The sequence below is a fragment of the Staurois parvus genome, unplaced genomic scaffold, assembly GCF_062004578.1.
Source record: "Staurois parvus isolate SC_StPar_1 unplaced genomic scaffold, SC_StPar_1.0 ptg001780l, whole genome shotgun sequence".
Taxonomy (NCBI): domain Eukaryota; kingdom Metazoa; phylum Chordata; class Amphibia; order Anura; family Ranidae; genus Staurois; species Staurois parvus.
This window is the reverse complement of record NW_028319576.1, coordinates 292,773-313,975: the sequence shown is the minus strand read 5'-3', so window position 1 is coordinate 313,975 and position 21,203 is coordinate 292,773. Positions and strand designations below refer to the sequence as shown.

General features: G+C 46.3%; 1 protein-coding gene across 1 annotated transcript in view; it reads left to right on the top strand.

The window, feature by feature from the left end:
* The first annotated feature begins 10,828 nt into the window (after window positions 1-10,828).
* Window positions 10,829-21,203, top strand: part of TC2N (tandem C2 domains, nuclear) — a 78,243-nt gene continuing 67,868 nt past the window's right edge. The window contains exon 1 of the mRNA XM_089663828.1: window positions 10,829-10,945. Within this exon, the coding sequence (XP_089519954.1) occupies window positions 10,885-10,945 (61 nt within the window). The 5' untranslated portion in view covers window positions 10,829-10,884. The remainder of the gene's footprint in view (window positions 10,946-21,203) is intronic.

The following is a 21,203-nucleotide window of genomic DNA, read 5'->3' as shown; positions in this document are numbered from 1 at the left end:
AAGAAGGGGGAACCTCTGATGTGATGGGAGGACCTCTGATGTGATGGGATGACCTCTGATAAGAAGGGGAAACCTCTGATGTGATGGGAGGACCTCTGATAAGAAGGGGGAACCTCTGATGTGATGGGAGGACCTCTGATAAGAAGGGGGGACCTTCGAGGAGTTGGTGGAACCTCATACTTTAAAGGAAACCCCAAATGAAATAATTAGCGACTCTGGGCAATAGGGACCATGCACACAACTGGGGTGGAGAGAAAGAATTGCTTTTCTATGGGGATATTTGGCTTCCTGTCACTCACTGAAGGCTTTTGTTCCTGCAGAGCGGTCCCGCAGGTTCCCCGTTATATAACCAGATCCATTTCTGAGAACAGGCTATCTCAGCCTCTTATCTCAGGGTTTTATTTTGGAATTTTTGCTGATTTAAGTGCAGAGAGCTTTTCCATGAGGGGTTTAGTGCTGCAGATAAGACTGTATATCTTGGCAGGGATTATATTTGATATTAAGGAGCCATGTGTGAGGGCTGTAGAATTTTCCCTCACTGATATGTTCCATATTGCATCAGAAAAACTCCATACCCTTGAAGGGGACCAATCAGAATGGAGATATGGGAGCTGCCATTGCTGACTTTTGTTTTGAAGAAGCGTGCCCCAGCACTGTTATCTTTATCCTTGCTTCATGACTTGGTAAGGCCCCATACACACCGGGCATTTCATCTGTTCCATAAGACTCGGGCAGGGGCGGACTGACAACCCACGGGGCCCCCAGGCAATAGGGGATCATGGGGCCCCTGTGTCCTCGCCCACACTCAAACCACACCCAAAAAAGCCTATGAAATGTACCAGGGGCATCTCATGGGGCACCCTACTGACCCCGGGCCCTCGAACAGTGCCTGACTACCAGAATGGTCAGTCCGCCCCTGGACTCGGGTGTTCAGGCTCGGGTGGAAGGCACAGGGAGCACCGTCCAGCCTGCTGCCGGCAGCCTGTAGAACTCTATGAGAGGCTGACAGCTGCTGCGGTTGGGCATTGCGCGAAGTGGTACTAACGTTTGGTTCTGTGTGCACCCGGGGTGAATGCTCACAACGCAAGCGGTAGGAGTTCCAGGCTTTTGAAGCGTATTGCAAGCATTTTACAGCATTTTGTTTAGCCAATAGAAAGCAATAGAGGGAGAAGGGGGGAGGAAATTCTGGGTGGAGAGCTGCTGTTTGAGCAGAAAACACATGACAAAAACGCACGTTTTCAGGCGTCTATGGGGCCAAAACGCTTGTAACCTACCATGTACTTTTTTTTTGAGCGACAGGCGTTTGCCTTCAGGCAACAGAATGCTCATATGTGAACAAGGGCCATTGGCACGAATGGGGTTTGGCTTGCTTAGCGTTTCAGAGCTTCAAGCAGAAAATCGCTCAGGTGTGAATGGAGACTAATCCTAACCCCCTAACCCGAATATTAACCCCTAATGGTAATATTAATCCTAACCCCCTAACCCGAATATTAACCCCTAATGGTAATATTAATCCTAACCCCCTAACCCGAATATTAACCCCTAATGGTAATATTAATCCTAACCCCCTAATCCGAATATTAACCCCTAATGGTAATATTAATCCTAACCCCCTAACCTGAATATTAACCCCTAATGGTAATATTAATCCTAACCCCCTAACCTGAATATTAACCCCTAATGGTACAGTTGCAAGAAAAAGTATGTGAACCCCTTGGGATTCTGTGGCGTTTTGCATGAATTGGGCATAAAATGTGCTCTGAACGTCATCTAAGTCACAACAATAGAAGAACACAGTCTGCTGAACATAATGCTACACAAACATTAGATGTTGCCATGGTTTAATTGCACATAACATGTAAACATTCACAGTGCAGGGAGGAAAAAGTATGTGAACCTTTGGACTTAATAACTGGTTGACCCTCCTTTGGCAGCAATAACCTCAACCAAATGTTTCCTGTAGTTGCAGATCAGACCTGCACAACGATCTGGAGTCATTTTGGACCACTCCTCTTCACAAAACTGTTTCAGTGTAGCAATATTCTTGGGATGTCTGGTGTGAATCGCTCTCTTAAGGTCATGCCACAGCATTTCAATGGGGTTGAGGTCAGGACTCTGACTGGGCCACTCCAGAAGGCGTATTCTGTGCTGTTGCAGCCATTGTTTTGTTGAATTACTTGTATGCTTTGGGTCATTGTCCTGTTGCATCACCCATCCTCTGTGGAGCTTCAGTTGGCGGACAGATGGTGGTACGTTTTCCTACAAAATGTCTTGATAAACTCTGGAATTCATTTTCCCATCAATGACAACAATCCGTCCAGGCCCTGAGGCAGCAAAGCAGCCCCAAACCATGATGCTCCCTCCGCCATGTTTCACAGTGGGGATGAGGTTTTGATGTTGGTGTGCTGTGCCTTTTTTTCTCCACACATAGTGTTGTGTGTTCTTCTTAAACAACTCAATCTTGGTTTCATCTGTCCACAGTATATTTTGCCAGTAGTGCTGTGGATCATCCAGGTGCTCTTTTGCAAACTTCAAACGTGCTGCAATCTTCTTTTTGGACAGCAATGGCTTCCTCCGTGGTGTCCTCCCATGTACTCCATTCTTGTTTAATGTTTTCCTTATTTTAGATGTGTCAACAAAAATGTTAGCATGTGCCAGAGATTTCTGTAGGTCTTTAGCTGACACTCTGGGATTCTTCTTTACCTCATGCAGCATTCTGCGCTGTGCTCTTGCAGTCATTTTTACAGGACGACCACGCCTAGGGAGAGTAGCAACAGTGCTAAACTTTCTCCATTTGTAGACAGTCTGTCTTACCGTGGACACATGAACATCAAGGCTTTTGGAGATACTTTTGTAACCCTTTCCAGCTTCATGCAAGTCAACAACTCTTGATGGTAGGTCTTCTGAGAGCTCTTTTCTGCGAGGCATGGTTCACATCAGACAGTGCTTCTTGAAACCAGTAAACCCAAAACAGGTGTCAGCAACACATCCAATATCATCACACTGATTGGAGTCAAGGTTGGCTCACTCCTGGCTCCAATTAGCTCTGGGAGAAGTCATTAAGCTAGGGCCTCACATACTTTTTCCTCCCTGCACTGTGAATGTTTACATGTTATGTGCAATTAAACCATGGCAACATCTAATGTTTGTGTAGTATTATGTTCAGCAGACTGTGTTCTTCTATTGTTGTGACTTAGATGACGTTCAGAGCACTTTTTATGCCCAATTCATGCAAAACTCCACTTAATCCCAAGGGGTTCACATACTTTTTCTTGCAACTGTATTATTAACCCTAACCTAACAAAATAAATAAATTATAAATACATAATAAATGAAATAAATAAATTAACCCCAGCCATAACCTTTAACCCCTAACCACTTACAAAAACAGTTAAGTAAATAAATAAATAACAAAAGCGGGTGAAAAAGATGAAAAATATTGCAACAAAAGGGTGAAACAGATTTTTCTCTATTGGTTATCCCGCTTCCCGACCTCCCTATAGCAGAAATACTGCTACAGGGCAGCATGGGTGTGCAAAATCATGTACACGTACGTGATTTCGCGTTTCCAGGTAGAGGGCGCGCGCCCTACCCGCGCTGCCATTCGCAGCTGCAGCTGTCAATCATCGAGTCCCGACCGGAGATTACCGAGGATCTCCGACAGGGAGGAGAACTGTTTTGTTTACTAACAGTCCTCCTCCCTGTCACCTCGGGCACACTGCACAGCACAGCCATCCAAAGCAGTGTGCTTACAGTGAAGCACACACCCCCCACCCCCTAGTAAAACACACCCAGGACACAGTTAACCCTTTGATCGTCCCACATGTTAACCCCTTCCTGCCCAGTGACATTAGTACAGTGTCAGTGTTTTTGTTTTTTTTCAGCACTGATCACTGTATTGGGGATGTTAGTGACACCAAGTCAGTACCACCCAGTGGCAGAATGTCCGCCGCAGTCCCTCTATAAGTCGCTGATCACCGCCATTACTAGTAAAAATAAATAAATAATCCCAGTATCTATTCCACCATTTGTAGGCGCTATAACGTTCACATAAATCAATTAATTTACACGTATTGGGATTTTTTTTCAGCAGACACGGAGCAGAATACATTTTGGCCTAAATTTATGAGGAAATTTGATTTTTATAAAAAAATTTTACAGGACATGTTTAATAGCACAAAGTCAAAAATATATTTTTTTTTTCAAAAACGTCTGTCTTTTTTTTATAGTGCAAAAAAAAAAAACCGCACAGGGGATCAAATACCACCGAAAGAAAGCTCTATTTGTGGGAAAAAAAGGATGTAAATTTCATTTGGATGCAGCGTTGCATGACCGCGCAATTGTCAATTAGCCTCCCTGGTGGTATTCCTGAGTGTAGCTCGGGGTAAAGTTTCAGTACCACAAGCGGTAACCCCCCTGAGCTACACTCGGGAATACACTGCAGCGTTGCTCCGGGATCTCTTCTTCACTTACCTTGTCCTTCGCTCCCGCGATGTCCCCCCTGCAGTGTCCCCAGCAATGTCCTCCGGCCGATGCCGGCATCTGTCTTCCGGGTTCTGTTCCCTGCAATGTCAAGACGTACGGGGGACGGAACTGGCGGGAAATTTAAAAGTTGTAAAAGTGACATTCACTAAATCCACTAAAATCACACAGTATAACATTCCTGTATCAAACCATTTCACATACATTTTGTCCCGAGTGCTTTGTCCAGCGCCCTGCCTGCATTTTTACCGCCCTTTCTGCCTGGAAACTGAGAAACGTCCATGGCGTCCAAAAAGCGTCCCTTTAGGTCAGACGCGGTTTTAGACCGGCTAGAGAACAGCGATAGTAAATCAGAACCACTTGCAGAATTGAGTGATAATGATTGGTGGGGGAAATTCCTCATCAGACACTGAAAACGATTCTGCGACTGAGCTCAGCGATGTGCGAACTTGGCGCTCTATTTCACATTTCAGTGTTTTTGGTTTCATTATATTATTGAATTACATTTATTATATTATTATTATTCTTTATGATTATTAAATTTATGATTTCGTGTTTCAAATTTTCTCCTCCCCGGGATGTTTACTAGACTCTTGTTCGGACAGATTTCAGTGAGTTATTCCTAAGAATTACAGGCCCACAATAAAAAAAGACATATTTCCATGCAAAAAAATGTACCGCTTTGAGCACAGAAATACTGATATAATCAGACCGCTAGGGAGGTTAAAGTAACACAGCGCCGTAACGCAAAAAATGGCTTGGTCAGGACGGGGGGGGGGGGGGGGGACCTCAGGAGGGGGGGAATCCTCAGGAGGGTGAGGGGTTAATAACAAAAAAATGAAAAGCTCAAGAACACTTTATAGACTCTGTACAAAAACGCTCAGAAGGCTCATACAAACGCCCGATATGACGCTCAAAAACACAACGCTCTGGTGTGAATGCAGCCTGAAGGCAATGCTGGAGTTCAGCTTTAAATATCTTTTTTTGTTTTTGTTTTTTATTTTAGGGTTTTGATACACTTTCATTTTATTTTGGCAACTTTGTTATTCCATAAAAGTTCGGCCTCCACAACATGCACACAGCTTTAATCCCTCCTATGTTATTACAGGCTCAGTGGATGATTACACAGCTGGGACAGGGAGCTTAATGCAGGCCATACATGGGTCGAATTCCGAACGATTTTTCATCCGAAAATCAAAAACGTCGTTCGCTCTGTGATCCGATGGCACCATCAATGATTTTGAAAATTGGCCGACCAAGTCATAAAGTTCACCCCATATAACAGGTGAAACTTCTGTTCCTTTCAGGTCACGGCTCATGGCGCAGATTCTTTTCGGAAAAATGATCGTACGATTTGACCATCATTGAGTCGAAAATTTTTCACAAATTTTCCAACATGCCTGATCACTGAAAAGGGGAGGAGCCACGAAAATCGGCTGGTGCCACTGACCCACCAACAGATTGAAAATTGGCCAACTATTCTTAGGTCTGATTTTCGGACGAAAAATCGGTTGAATTTCCACCCATGTATGGCCGGCATAACTCACCGGCCACTTTATTAGGTCCACCTGTTCAATTGCTTGGTAACACAAATTGCTAATCAGCCAATCACATGGCAGCAACTCAATGCATTGCATTTCGGTGTATCTAAATGTGGTGAAGACAACTTGCTGAAGTTCAAACCGAGCATCAGAATGGGGAAGAAAGGGGATTTAATTGACTTTAAACCCCAGACATGGTTGTGCGTGAAAATCCCAGTAGATCGGCGGTTTTTGAAATACTCACACCAGCCGGTCTGTCACCATCATTGAGTCGAAAATCGGTTGTTTTTCACAAATTTTCCAACATGCCCGATCACCGAAAAGGGGAGGAACCACGAAAATCAGCCGGTGCCATTCACCCACTAACAGAGCGAAAATCGTCCGATTATTCTTAGGTCCGATTTTCGGACAGAAAATCGGTTAAATTTAGACCCATGTATGGCCGGCATAACTCTTCACCACTGATGTCAGAATAAACACCTGTTTGGCCAGTCGGATGGGACTTCAAGGACAGGTCCTCTTTGCTGTGTGCCGAGTATGCTGTTGACCCCCAGCAGCAGCTGTGACCGCTAGTTACACCTTTTCCTGTAGCGCATGGAAAACATCCAGGTATTCCCGTAAATTTGCAAACGAGAAGAGAAAAAAACAGGAAAAGATGAAACAAAAAGGAAACGTGGAAAGAAACAAAAGAGAACAAAAGTGTGAAAACAGCAACATTGTTACATCTGCCATGTTCTCAGATCCCATGATTGATGACGTCGCCGTGTTCCGTGCAGATATTTTGGCAGAGGTGTTTCAGCATTGTCTGGGTGACAACACGTCAGTCGCTGATATATGCCGGCGTTGGGTTGTTGTTTTTTGGGCAATGGCACGAAAAATAAAAATAGCACAGGTGATCAAATACCACCGAAAGAAAGCTCAATTCAAAATCTCAGCGTGTTGTTAGGGCCCCATGGTTCCTAACAATAGCGAGGGCCCGGGGTCAGTAGGGGGCCCCATGAGATGCCCCTGGTACCTTTTTCATAGGCTTTTTTGAGTTTGGGCAAGGACACAGGGGCCCCACGATCCCCTATTGCCCGGGGGCCCCATGAGTTGTCAGTCCGCCCCTGGTCCTGCCTAAAGGTTGGCAGCCAGCAAGACCAGCTGCCAATCTTGTGACCATTGTAACCAGGGCTGCTGTTAGAAACCACGGGGACCCATACAGCCAACCTGATAGGGCCCGCTCAAAAAAAGAAAAGAAAAAAAGCACGGTTTACTAGGCTTCAGTTCTGAATGAACACAATGAGAGATTGGTACCAATCCTTCATTGCGTTCATTCAGGAAAGTAAGGGGCTGGTAAATGTGACATATTTACCAGACTTCAAAAAAATATAGGTTGCACTTAAATACATACAAAAGTGTAACAAAAAATGTGACAAAACAAAAAACAATATATTAAATGAAAGTGAAATCCAGCAAAAAAGAAAAAGTCCAAAAGTTCAAATAATCAATAATGTCCAAAATAATTATTAAGTGAATCCACCACCAAAAATGGTTAAATAAAACTCACCAGAGTAATATGCTGATTGTTACTAGTTACTCTGGGAGCAGTAATCAATATGGTGACAGGTGATCAAATACCACCGAAAGAAAGCTCAATTCAAAATCTCAGCGTGTTGTTAGGGCCCCATGGTTCCTAACAATAGCGAGGGCCCGGGGTCAGTAGGGGGCCCCATGAGATGCCCCTGGTACCTTTTTCATAGGCTTTTTTGAGTTTGGGCAAGGACACAGGGGCCCCACGATCCCCTATTGCTCGGGGACCCATGAGTTGTCAGTCCGCCCCTGGCCCTGACTGTTCCTGACATTATCACACCCATAGACCGGATCTGGATGTGAGGACGGCAGGAACAATCCACCGCTGGAAGTGGGGGAGCGCCGTTTTCTGGAGGATCGTGTAAGTATAGCCTTTCTTTGCACCCCTGGCCAAAACGAGCAGTTAACCCGCGCAGTGTGGGCACTGAAAGAAAAATTCCTGGAGTTCTGCTTTAAATTGTGTTTTTGGTTTGTGGTGCTCAGATGTAGTGTAGCTCTGCTTTAAATAATGGATTTGTGTGTGTTGACACTTTTGTGGCTCTGTTAACCCTCCCATCATAGTGATGGACAGAAATCTGGAGAAGTGCTTCCTCTCTGAGGTTTGGTGGTTTGCCATGGGAGCTGGTGGTTACAAAGTTTACTTAACTGTGTCATCTTCAGTCGGCGTGCAGGAAGAAATGAGATCATTCCTCTCCTGCACACAGTCCATGGACAGTACGCTTGTCTGTCATCTTGGGGCCCATTCAGACCTTGGAGCCCTGAGCTTTGCATTAGGCCTCATGCATACAGGACTTTAACCCCTCGCCTACCTGGCACTTTCACCCCCCTTCCTGTCCAGGCCAATTTTCAGCTTTCAACGCTCTCGCACTTTGAATGACAATTGCGCGGTCATGCAACATTGTACCCAAACAAAATTTTTATAAATTGTTTTGCGACGGATAAAGCTTTGTTTTGGTGGTATTTAATCACCACTGGGGGGGGGGAATATTTTTTGCTAAACAAACTAAAAAAGACTGAAATGGTTGGAAAAAAATAAGTTTTAAGGGAGAGAGAGAAAGGGGTAGAGAGAGGGGGGAGGGAAGAGATAGAGGGGGAGAGAGAAAGAGAGGGAGAGAGGGAGAAATAGAGTGGGGGGAGAAAGGAGGAGGGGGGAGAGAGAGAGGGGGATAGGGGGAAAGAGAGGGAGGGGGGAGATGGGAGAGAGAGGGGGGAAGAGAGAGGGGGAAGGGAGAGGAGAAAGAGGGAGGGGAAGAGAGAGGGGGAGAAATAGGGGGGTAGAGGGAAAGGGAGAGAGGGGGGGGAAGAGAGAGAGGGGGAGAGAGAAAGAGAGGGAGAGAGAAAGAGAGGGGGGAAGGGAAGAGAGAGGGGGAGAGAGAGGGGGGTAGAGGGAAAGGGAGAGAGGGGGGGGAAGAGAGAGAGGGGGAGAGAGAAAGAGAGGGAGAGAGAAAGAGAGGGGGGAAGGGAAGAGAGAGGGGGAGAAGAGAGGGGGGAGAGAGAGAAGAGAAAGGGGAAGAGAGGGAGAAAGAGTGGGGGAGAGAAAGAGGGAGAGGGGGGAGAGGGAGAAAGAGAGAGGGGGAGAGGGGGGAGAGGGAAGAGAGGGGGGGGGAGAGAGAGGGGGGGAGAGGGGGAAGAAAGAGAGAGAGAGGGGGAGAGAGGAAGGGGGAGGAGAGAGAGGGGGGGAGAGGGAAGAGAGAGGGGGGAGGGAAGAGAGGGGGGGGAGAGGGAGAAAGAGAGGGAGAAAGGGGGGAGAGAAAGAGAGGGAGAGAGGGAGAAATAGAGTGGGGGGAGAAAGGAGGAGGGGGGAGAGAGAGAGGGGGATAGGGGGAAAGAGAGGGAGGGGGGAGATGGGAGAGAGAGGGGGGAAGAGAGAGGGGGAAGGGAGAGGAGAAAGAGGGAGGGGAAGAGAGAGGGGGAGAGAGAGGGGGGTAGAGGGAAAGGGAGAGAGGGGGGGGAAGAGAGAGAGGGGGAGAGAGAAAGAGAGGGAGAGAGAAAGAGAGGGGGGGGAAGGGAAGAGAGAGGGGGAGAAGAGAGGGGGGAGAGAGAGAAGAGAAAGGGGAAGAGAGGGAGAAAGAGTGGGGGAGAGAAAGAGGGAGAGGGGGGAGAGGGAGAAAGAGAGAGGGGGAGAGGGGGGAGAGGGAAGAGAGGGGGGGAGAGAGGGGGGGAGAGGGGAAGAAAGAGAGAGAGAGGGGGAGAGTGGAAGGGGGAAGAGAGAGAGGGGGGAGGAGAGAGAGAGGGGAGAGGGGAGTAGTCTAGTGGGGGTATGGAGAGACGAGGAAAGAGAGAGAGGGGGAGGAGGGAGAGAGAGAAATAAAGAGTTCCATGTCAGACAGACTGGTGTTGTCTAGTCTTGTATGGTTGGCTGTGGTGTCTGTTGTCGGTGTTTGGATGGGGAAGCGGTAGTCTAAACGGAAGTACTCAAGCGCAGTTTGGGTTGGCTCTGTTACATACTGTGTGTGTGTATACAATCCCATATGATCTGAGAGAGGAAAGAGAGAGAGGTGGGAGAGAGAAAGAGAGGGAAGAGAGAGGGGGGGAGGGAGAGAGGGGGGAGCGGGGGGGGGAGAGAGAGAGGGGGGAGCGGGGGGAGAGAGAGAGAGAGAGAGAGAGAGAGAGAGAGAATCATATATATACACACACACACACTCATTGAGCTCTCTCGCTCTCCCATTGGGGGGGGGGCACTCAATTTTTGTGCTGCATAGGGCAGCACAAAACCTAAATACACCACTGGTTACAATGCAAAGCAGTGCGGGTGCGCAGTGTTCCCCGGTACGTGTTGCAGGATCATAAACAGCCTTAGTGTCACTTTAAACTGTATTTTTTTTTGTTGGTTTTGGATGGAGGAAGTTGTAATCCCGCACTCACGTTTTATTGCTGTTTATTTTACCGCTGGGGAAATTCATCCTCTCTATCCATCCTATGGGAAGCCCCTTTCCTTTCTGTACATGTGATTCCTGTCCTATGTAGCAATCTCGAAATCTTCCATCCTGTTGCAATCCCTCTGCGATAAGACAGGTATTTGTATTTTCATGATTCATAGCTTCATTCTTCTATCCCTATTTTTTGTTTCCTTATCACTTATACCAAGTGGCCAAATGTGATACAGTCCTGGGGCTCATTTGCATAGCCCCGCCTCTTTGTACTGCCCCTTGTAGAAGTGCCAAAATGTGATCTTTTTTGTTATTGTCTAAACTGCCTAATGCTGTAAAAGTGTCTCCCTCTGTTTATTAGGACTGATTTACGGGGCATCCGGCCTCTGATCTGTGGAGGACAGCCGGCTACGCCTAGGATGGCGGCAGAATTTATAAAAAGTTGCTGCAAAGGGTGTTTTCAAAGCGAACAGAAGAAAGGTGAGTGTGACGGATCATCACAAATGATTGCTATAGGACTATTATTATTTCAGAGTTACGCTGGCTATACACGTTACAATCAAATTTGTTGTAATGTTTAAAGGGTAAGTCCACTTTTGCAGGGAAAAAATAGCAAAATAAAAAAAATATATATATATACACACACACATATATATATATATTATACAGTTGTGACAAAAGTTACAATTTATTATTTAATACAGGTACTTATATAATGTTGTCAATTTGTGCAGAGCTTTACATACGGCATATATTGTACATTCACATCAGTCCCTAACCCTCAAGGGGCGTACAATCTAAGGTCCCTAACCCTCAAGGGGCGTACAATCTAAGGTCCCTAACCCTCAAGGGGCGTACAATCTAAGGTCCCTAACCCTCAAGGGGCGTACAATCTAAGGTCCCTAACCCTCAAGGGGCGTACAATCTAAGATCCCTAACCCTCAAGGGGCGTACAATCTAAGGTCCCCGACCCTCAAGGGGCGTACAATCTAAGGTCCCTAACCCTCAAGGGGCGTACAATCTAAGGTCCCTAACCCTCAAGGGGCGTACAATCTAAGGTCCCTAACTCGCATTCATACATACACATACAGTCAGGTCCATAAATATTGGGACATGGACACAATTCTAACATTTTTGGCTCTATACACCACCGCAATGGATTTTGAAATGAAACGAACAAGATGTGCTTTAACTGCAGACTGTCAGCTTTAATTTGATGGTATTTACATCCAAATCAGGTGAACGGTGTAGGAATTACAACAGTTTGCATATGTGCCTCCCACTTGTTAAGGGACCAAAAGTAATGGGACAATTGGCTACTCAGCTGTTCCATGGCCAGGCGTGTGTTATTCCCTCATTATCCCAATTACAATGAGCAGATAAAAGGTCCAGAGTTCATTTCAAGTGTGCTATTTGCATTTGGAATCTGTTGCTGTCAACTCTCAAGATGAGATCCGAAGAGCTGTCACTATCAGCGAAGCCATCATTAGGCTGAAAAAACAAAACAAACCCATCAGAGAGATAGCAAAAACATTAGGCGTGGCCAAAACAACTGTTTGGAACATTCTTAAAAAGAAGGAACGCACCGGTGAGCTCAGCAACACCAAAAGACCCGGAAGACCACGGAAAACAACTGTGGTGGATGACCGAAGAATTCTTTCCCTGGTGAAGAAAACACCCTTCACAACAGTTGGCCGGATCAAGAACACTCTCCAGGAGGTAGGTGGATGTGTGTCAAAGTCACCAATCAAGAGAAGACTTCACCAGAGTGAATACAGAGGGTTCACCACAAGATGGAAACCATTGGTGAGCCTCAAAAACAGGAAGGCCAGATTAGAGTTTGCCAAACGACATCTAAAAAAGCCTTCACAGTTCTGGAACAACATCCTATGGAGAGATGAGACCGACATCAACTTGTACCAGAGTGATGGGAAGAGAAGAGGATGGAGAAGGAACTGCTCATGATCCTAAGCATACCACCTCATCAGTGAAGCATGGTGGTGGTAGTGTCATGGCGTGGGCATGTATGGCTGCCAATGGAACCGGTTCTCTTGTATTTATTGATGATGTGACTGCTGACAGAAGCAGCCGGATGAATTGTGAAGTGTTTCGGGAATATTATCGGCTCATATTCAGCCAAATGCTTCACAACTCATTGGACGCTTCACAGTGCAGATGGACAATGACCCAAAGCAGACTGCAAAAGCAACCAAAGAAGTGGAATGTTCTGCAATGGCCGAGTCCATCACCTGACCTGAATCCGATTGAGCATTTCACTTGCTGAAGACAAAACTGAAGGGAAAATGCCCCAAGAACAAGCAGGAACTGAAGACAGTTGCAGTAGAGGCCTGGCAGAGCATCACCAGGGATGACACCCAGCGTCTGGGGATGTCTATGCGTTCCAGTGAAAGTTTGATTTATGATTATTATTCTGTCCCATTACTTTTGGTCCCTTAACAAGTGGGAGGCACATATGCAAACTGTTGTAATTCCTACTCCGTTCACCTGATTTGGATGTAAATACCCTCAAATTAAAGCTGACAGTCTGCAGTTAAAGCACATCTTGTTCATTTCATTTCAAATCCATTGTGGTGGTTTATAGAGCCAAAAATGTTAGAATTGTCCCAATATTTATGGACCTGACTGTACTAGGGACAATTTAGATAGGAGCCAGTTCACTGGCATGTCTTTGGAGTGAGGGAGGAAACCCACACAGGCACAGAGAGAACATGCAAACTCCAGGCAGGTGGTGCCATGGTTGGGATTCAAACCAGTGACCCAAGTACTGCCAGGCAGACGTGCTAACCACTTAACCACTGTCCTGCCCACACAACATTGAACATTATTAAAAATTACTTTTCCTTTTCAATCTGCAACTCTGTAATATTCTGCGAAATGCAAAGGGCAACCTGGAGGAATTCTGTACACAGAACCCCCCCCCCCCCAAATATAATTTCTTGGTTGTGTGATTGGCTTACTTTTTTCCCAAAAGTCTGCACAAGTCAGGCCTAGAGTTCCCTGAGTGAGGTTGTCCCTCTGGAAAATCCTGGGATAGGTGTTCCTACCGCTGCGGACTGACAACTCATGGGGCCCCCGGGCAATAGGGGATCATGGGGCCCCTGTGTCCTCGCCCACACCCAAAAAAGCCTATGAAAAAGCCAATGAAAGGTACCAGGAGCATCTCACGGGGCCCCCTACTGACCCCGGGCCCTCGGGCAGTGCCCGAGTGCTCGAATGGTCAGTCCGCCCCGGTTAATGACCCTGGGTGGAGGGAGAGACTGTCAGAGGGAAGATAGCTGCTTTAAAGTGATGCACGATACTTTCACATGTCAATGTACATAAAATGGTAAAGAGCGCCTTAGTGAAAAAACCCAACAAGCTGCTATGCACAAAATAGGTACCAAGGACCTATGAAATAGACAATAGAAATATAAGGAAGTGCAGCGCTATTGAGCAATGGTAAGTTAAAGGTGAAAATACACATAAATTAGGAATAATAAGTTACTAATGTAAATAATGGATAGTCCCGTGAATAAACATAAATAATAGAGGTGACTCTGTTATTCGTGAGGAGGTGGTGTTGAAATGCGCACTCACCGGACGCGCATATTAAATGCGCATTGAGTGTAAGATCCTGCTGTCAGGTGGTGAGCGATTCCTCCTCTCTCGGGTCCTAAATGGGTTGTTCTACTCCACTGGGGGTCCCTTTAGGTACCGTCCTTACTGGTGGCCTGAGTAATAAATGGCAATCCGTTCCTGGAGTGGGTCTGCGATGAGTCTGCGATGGGTCTGCGGACTAGAGCACTCCCCCAGGGGGCAGTAAGAACACTCCCATAGTGTAGTAGGTTTTAACCTCAAATTTATTAAAAATAATAGTGATACAATAACGTTGCAGACAATAGTCTGTTAATAACTGACCAGCTGGTAAGTAATAGCGTCCGCCGGAGCTCCACGTTGCTCCGGCGGGTGTGACGTCACGGCGTGGTGTGGCTCCTCCTGATACGCGTCAGTTATTAACAGACTATTGTCCGCAACGTTATTGTATCACTATTATTTTTAATAAATTTGAGGTTAAAACCTACTACACTATGGGAGTGTTCTTACTGCCCCCTGGGGGAGTGCTCTAGTCCGCAGACCCATCGCAGACTCATCGCAGACCCACTCCAGGAACGGATTGCCATTTATTACTCAGGCCACCAGTAAGGACGGTACCTAAAGGGACCCCCAGTGGAGTAGAACAACCCATTTAGGACCCGAGAGAGGAGGAATCGCTCACCACCTGACAGCAGGATCTTACACTCAATGCGCATTTAATATGCGCGTCCGGTGAGTGCGCATTTCAACACCACCTCCTCACGAATAACAGAGTCACCTCTATTATTTATGTTTATTCACGGGACTATCCATTATTTACATTAGTAACTTATTATTACTAATTTATGTGTATTTTCACCTTTAACTTACCATTGCTCAATAGCGCTGCACTTCCTTATAGATACTTTCACATGTGACTACTGCAGACCGTCCACTAAATGTGATTGACTGTGTACTGTCAAGTGACCCCGGATATAGATCTATGTGATGTTACTGTTGTGCCATTTCCCAAATACCATCAGTAAAGTGCAGTAACTCTATGTATGGACATTCCTTCCTTCAGAGATATAAAGGTCAACGTCCAGGAATGTTGTGTAGAGGCCTCTGGTGTGGAGAGGGGCACAATATGGGTGAGGGTGCAGCCTCAGCAGGAGGGCCACTGTTCTAGCAAGGAGATGAGTGGGGCAGGGACTTGTGCTGTTGGTGCCAACGCCCAGCTAATTGCAAAGCCCCTCCCTTACATGCCAAGGTGCTGCCCTGCCCTCAATCCTGTCTACATGTCCACTGTACCCCCTGGCTAAAAAAAGACAAAGGTCCATCCAGTTCAATCATTAAAAAAAAAGTTATAATCCTATATCCGCAATTGATCCAGAGGAAGGCAAAAAAACCCAGCAAAGCACAATCCAATTTGCTCCTGCAGGGAAAAAATTCCTTCCTGATCCCCCGAGAGGCAATCGGATATTCCCTGGATCAACGTCACCTATAAATGTTATATCCAGTTATATTCTGTGTATCCAAGAAACAATCCAGGACTTTCCTACAGCAATCCACTGAGCTGGCCACACCCAACTCTGGAGGGAGTCTATTCCACATTCTCACAGCTCTTACTGTGAAGAAACCTTTCCGTGTTTGGAGATTACATTTCTTTTCCTCCAGACGTAAAGAGCGCCCCCTTGTCCTCTGTGATGACCTCAGGGGGAATAACTACACCGAGTTCACTATATGAACCACTGATGTATTATACATGGAGATCATATCCCCCCTTATGTATTATACATGGAGATCATATCCCCCCCTTATGTATTATACATGGAGATCATATCCCCCCTTATGTATTATACATGGAGATCATATCCCCCCCTTATGTATTATACATGGAGATCATATCCCCCCCTTATGTATTATACATGGAGATCATATCCCCCCTTATGTATTATACATGGAGATCATATCCCCCTTATGTATTATACATGGAGATCATATCCCCCCTTATGTATTATACATGGAGATCATATCCCCCCCTTATGTATTATACATGGAGATCATATCCCCCCCTTATGTATTATACATGGAGATCATATCCCCCCTTATGTATTATACATGGAGATCATATCCCCCCTTATGTATTATACATGGAGATCATATCCCCCTTATGTATTATACATGGAGATCATATCCCCCCTTATGTAATATACATGGAGATCATATCCCCCCTTATGTATTATACATGGAGATCATATCCCCCTTATGTATTATACATGGTGATGATATCCCCCTTATGTATTATACATGGAGATCATATCCCCCTTATGTATTATACATGGAGATCATATCCCCCCCTTATGTATTATACATGGTGATCATATCCCCCCCCTTATGTATTATACATGGAGATCATATCCCCCCTTATGTATTATACATGGAGATCATATCCCCCTTATGTATTATACATGGAGATCATATCTCCCCTTATGTATTATACATGGAGATCATATCCCCCCTTATGTATTATACATGGAGATCATATCCCCCCCTTATGTATTATACATGGAGATCATATCTCCCCTTATGTATTATACATGGAGATCATATCCCCCCTTATGTATTATACATGGAGATCATATCCTCCCTTATGTATTATACATGGAGATCATATCCCCCTTATGTATTATACATGAAGATCATATCCCCCCTTATGTATTATACATGGAGATCATATCCCCCCTTATGTATTATACATGGAGATCATATCCCCCCTTATGTATTATACACGGTGATCATATCCCCCTTATGTATTATACATGGTGATCATATCCCCCCTTATGTATTATACATGGAGATCATATCCCCCCTTAATCTCCTCTTCTCAGAAGAGAATACATTCAATTCCTCTAATCTTTCCTCGTATCTCCTCCATGCTTCGTATCAGTTTGGTTGCCCTTCTCTGTACTTTCTCCAGTTCCCCAATGTTCTTTTTGTGATTGGTGCCCAAAACTGAACTGCATATTCCAGATGATTTGTACCGGGGGGGGGGGAGGAGTCTATACCTCTCCTAATACAAGAGAGGATTTTGCTCGCTTTAGAACCCACAGCTTGGCATTGCTGCCATTATTAAGCATTTTCCTCTTCTCTCTCTCTTTCCTGTCTCATACTCTATCTATCCCTTATCCCCAGGAACGGACTGACCATTTGGGCACTCGGGCACTGCCTGAGGGCCCTGGGTAAGTAGGGGGCCCCATGAGATGCCCCTAGTATATTTCATAGGCTTTTTTGGGTGTGGTTTGAGTGTGGGTGAGGACACAGGGGCCCCATGATCCCTTATTGCCCGGGGGCCCCATAAATTGTCAGTCTGCCCCTGGTTCTCCCCCCTCAATAATAATCCCAGTAAAGCTTCCTGTAGCCCGCCAGGTTACAACGCAGGACACATTACACGCAGGACACATTACACGCAGGACACATTACACGCAGGACACATTACACGCAGGACACACGCAGGACACATTACACACAGGACACATTACACGCAGGACACATTACACGCAGGACACATTACACAGAGGAGACATTACACGCAGGACACATTACACGCAGGACACATTACACAGAGGAGACATACACGCAGGACACATTACACGCAGGACACATTACACAGAGGAGACATTACACGCAGGACACATTACACACAGGACACATTACATGCAGGACACATTACACACAGGACACATTACACACAGGACACATTACACGCAGGACACATTACACAGAGGAGACATACACGCAGGACACATTACACGCAGGACACATTACACAGAGGAGACATTACACGCAGGACACATTACACACAGGACACATTACATGCAGGACACATTACACACAGGACACATTACACACAGGACACATTACACACAGGACACATTACACGCAGGACACATTACACGCAGGACACATTACACACAGGACACATTACACGCAGGAGACATTACACGCAGGACACATTACACACAGGACACATTACACATAGGACACATTACACGCAGGACACATTACATGCAGGACACATTACACGCAGGACACATTACACGCAGGACACATTACACGCAGGACACATTACACACAGGACACATTACACGCAGGACACATTACACGCAGGACACATTACACACAGGACACATTACACACAGGACACATTACACGCAGGACACATTACACGCAGGACACATTACACGCAGGACACATTACACGCCATCCCAGTCCTCAACCAGGATCTCATTCCTCATTTCCTTTGACTTCATCCTCCGTCGAGAGACATATTGGCCCATCTCATGTATGGTCTTCCCTGCCTATATATGACATTGTCTGTGACATCTGCATATCTTGTGATTTACCCTGAAAACGGTCAGGAATCTGACCTCCTCCCAGCTCAGTTCAAAAGTTACAATCAAAGTTCTGGCCGGAGTTTGACTCCAATCTTTTGGCACGTAATAGAGATCACATATATGGAAATGTGTCTTTTGTGAAAGAACTATTTATGGTCTGTCTGCTATCAGACATCAGGCACTGATGGTAGGAGAACGCCGAGTGAGATGAGGACATGTCTTTTGTCTAAAAATGAAAAAAAAAAAAAAAAGTAAAACAATTTGGCTCTAAAAAAAAAAAAGTCCCCTTTTTCTATCTCACCAATTTTGGGCAGAATCCTCTGGTGTTCTATTGGTTAATCAACATCAGCGATACATAATTCTGTGCAGGAAATCCAGCCCTGTCCCTCTGCCAGCTGAGGACGTATTGTAATGTCATTAGTGACATTGTACCGGTGACACCGGTGACGTTGCCTCTCGCTGTACAAATGTGTCTTACTGGGAGAGTCCAGGTTTGCACAGCTATTTACTAAAGGAGTACATGGAGTACACACATATTATCACCTCGCTGCACCGCCTAGCCGTGTCTCATCCATCCTCCTCCACTATGATCTGCTGCTGTCATCGGTCTTCCTGCTGAAATTTAACCCTTTAGCCCGGGTTGATGCGGTGCAGAATCTGCAGCATTTTCTGTTCGAATTCCGCACCGCATCAGAATCGCACCTCGTTCATGTGAACCGCTGCGGGTGTGTGTTAAGTTAACAACACCCCAAAATCGGTCCGCAAAACGCAATGCGATGTGTAGAATCGGATCGCATGGGTGTGAATACAGATGCGATTCTAGTGTGGACCAAAAAAAGGGTCCTGCACCTTTTTGGTGTAGGTGCGGTGCGATTAGAGCCATACAAGACGTACGGCTCCGATCGCACAGCACACAAATCACATGTGATTTGCACAGGAATGTGGTGCGGTCCCTCTGCGAATCACATGCGATGTACCGCACCGCATATATGTGAACCCGGGCTCACAGCTCTGGACATCCCCAGGAATGAGACATCCAGGGGCGGACTGACAACTCATGGGGCCCCCAGGCAATAGGGGATCATGGGGCCCCTGTGTCCTTGCCCAAACTCAAAAAAGCCTATGAAAAAGGTACCAGGGGCATCTCATGGGGCCCCCTACTGACCCCGGGCCCTTGGGCAGTGCCCGAGTTTCCAGATGGTCAGTCTGCCCCTGGAGACATCCCCACATGTAGGATACCCAACATTAGAGGTGATTTATTCTTCCAATGTAAATACACTTTTGCACACAGGTCCTGACTAGTATTCCCATGTTTCTCTTCTCCATCACTGAGCTAATGTGACCCCAACACTGATAGAGAGGGGCAAGAGAGGGTCAAACTAGGATGCTGCGCAGGAAGCAGACATCCTCCTTATCAACCGACGATGTCATTGGTTGTCAGGACGCCGGCGGCTAGAAGGTCGTAATGGTGCGCAATGAAAACCTGTGACTTTGTATACCTAAAAGGCAGGCTTGTTCCACCCGCCGGCTTTTGTTCAAATTTTGGGCAGTTTTAGATATTTTGCCAAGTCACCCCTGAAGAAACCTCAAGGCACCCTGGTTGAGAAAGGCTGTACTACAGCACAGTGATGATATCACTGCTACTTTTACAAGGTGATATCTGGGTTTGCAAAGGCATCTGGAGCACCCAAAGTGAATTTATTTTATTTATTTATTCCAGGTACTTATATAGAGCTGTCAATTTTATGCAGCGCTTTACATATATATTGTACATTCACATCAATCTCTAACCTCCCCAAGGGGTGTACAATCTAAGGTCCCTAACCCTCAAGGGGCGTACAATCTAAGGTCCCTCACCCTCAAGGGGCGTACAATCTAAGGTCCCTCACCCTCAAGGGGCGTACAATCTAAGGTCCCTAACCCTCAAGGGGCGTACAATCTAAGATCCCTAACCCTCAAGGGGCGTACAATCTAAGGTCCCTAACCCTCAAGGGGTGTACAATCTAAGGTCCCTAACCCTCAAGGGACGTACAATCTAAGATCCCTAACCCTCAAGGGGCGTACAATCTAAGGTCCCTAACCCTCAAGGGGCGTACAATCTAAGGTCCCTGACCCTCAAGGGGCGTACAATCTAAGGTCCCTAACCCTCAAGGGGCGTACAATCTAAGGTCCCTAACCCTCAAGGGGCGTACAATCTAAGGTCCCTGACCCTCAAGGGGCGTACAATCTAAGGTCCCTAACCCTCAAGGGGCGTACAATCTAAGGTCCCTGACCCTCAAGGGGCGTACAATCTAAGGTCCCTAACCCTCAAGGGGTGTACAATCTAAGGTCCCTAACCCTCAAGGGGCGTACAATCCAAGGTCCCTAACCCTCAAGGGGCGTACAATCTAAGGTCCCTAACCCTCAAGGGGCGTACAATCTAAGGTCCCTCACCCTCAAGGGGCGTACAATCTAAGGTCCCTAACCCTCAAGGGGCGTACAATCTAAGGTCCCTAACCCTCAAGAGGTGTACAATCTAAGGTCCCTAACCCTCAAGGGGCGTACAATCTAAGGTCCCTAACCCTCAAGGGGTGTACAATCTAAGGTCCCTGACCCTCAAGGGGCGTACAATCTAAGGTCCCTAACCCTCAAGGGGCGTACAATCTAAGGTCCCTAACCCTCAAGGGGTGTACAATCTAAGGTCCCTAACCCTCAAGGGGCGTACAATCTAAGGTCCCTAACCCTCAAGGGGTGTACAATCTAAGGTACCTAACTCACATTCATACATA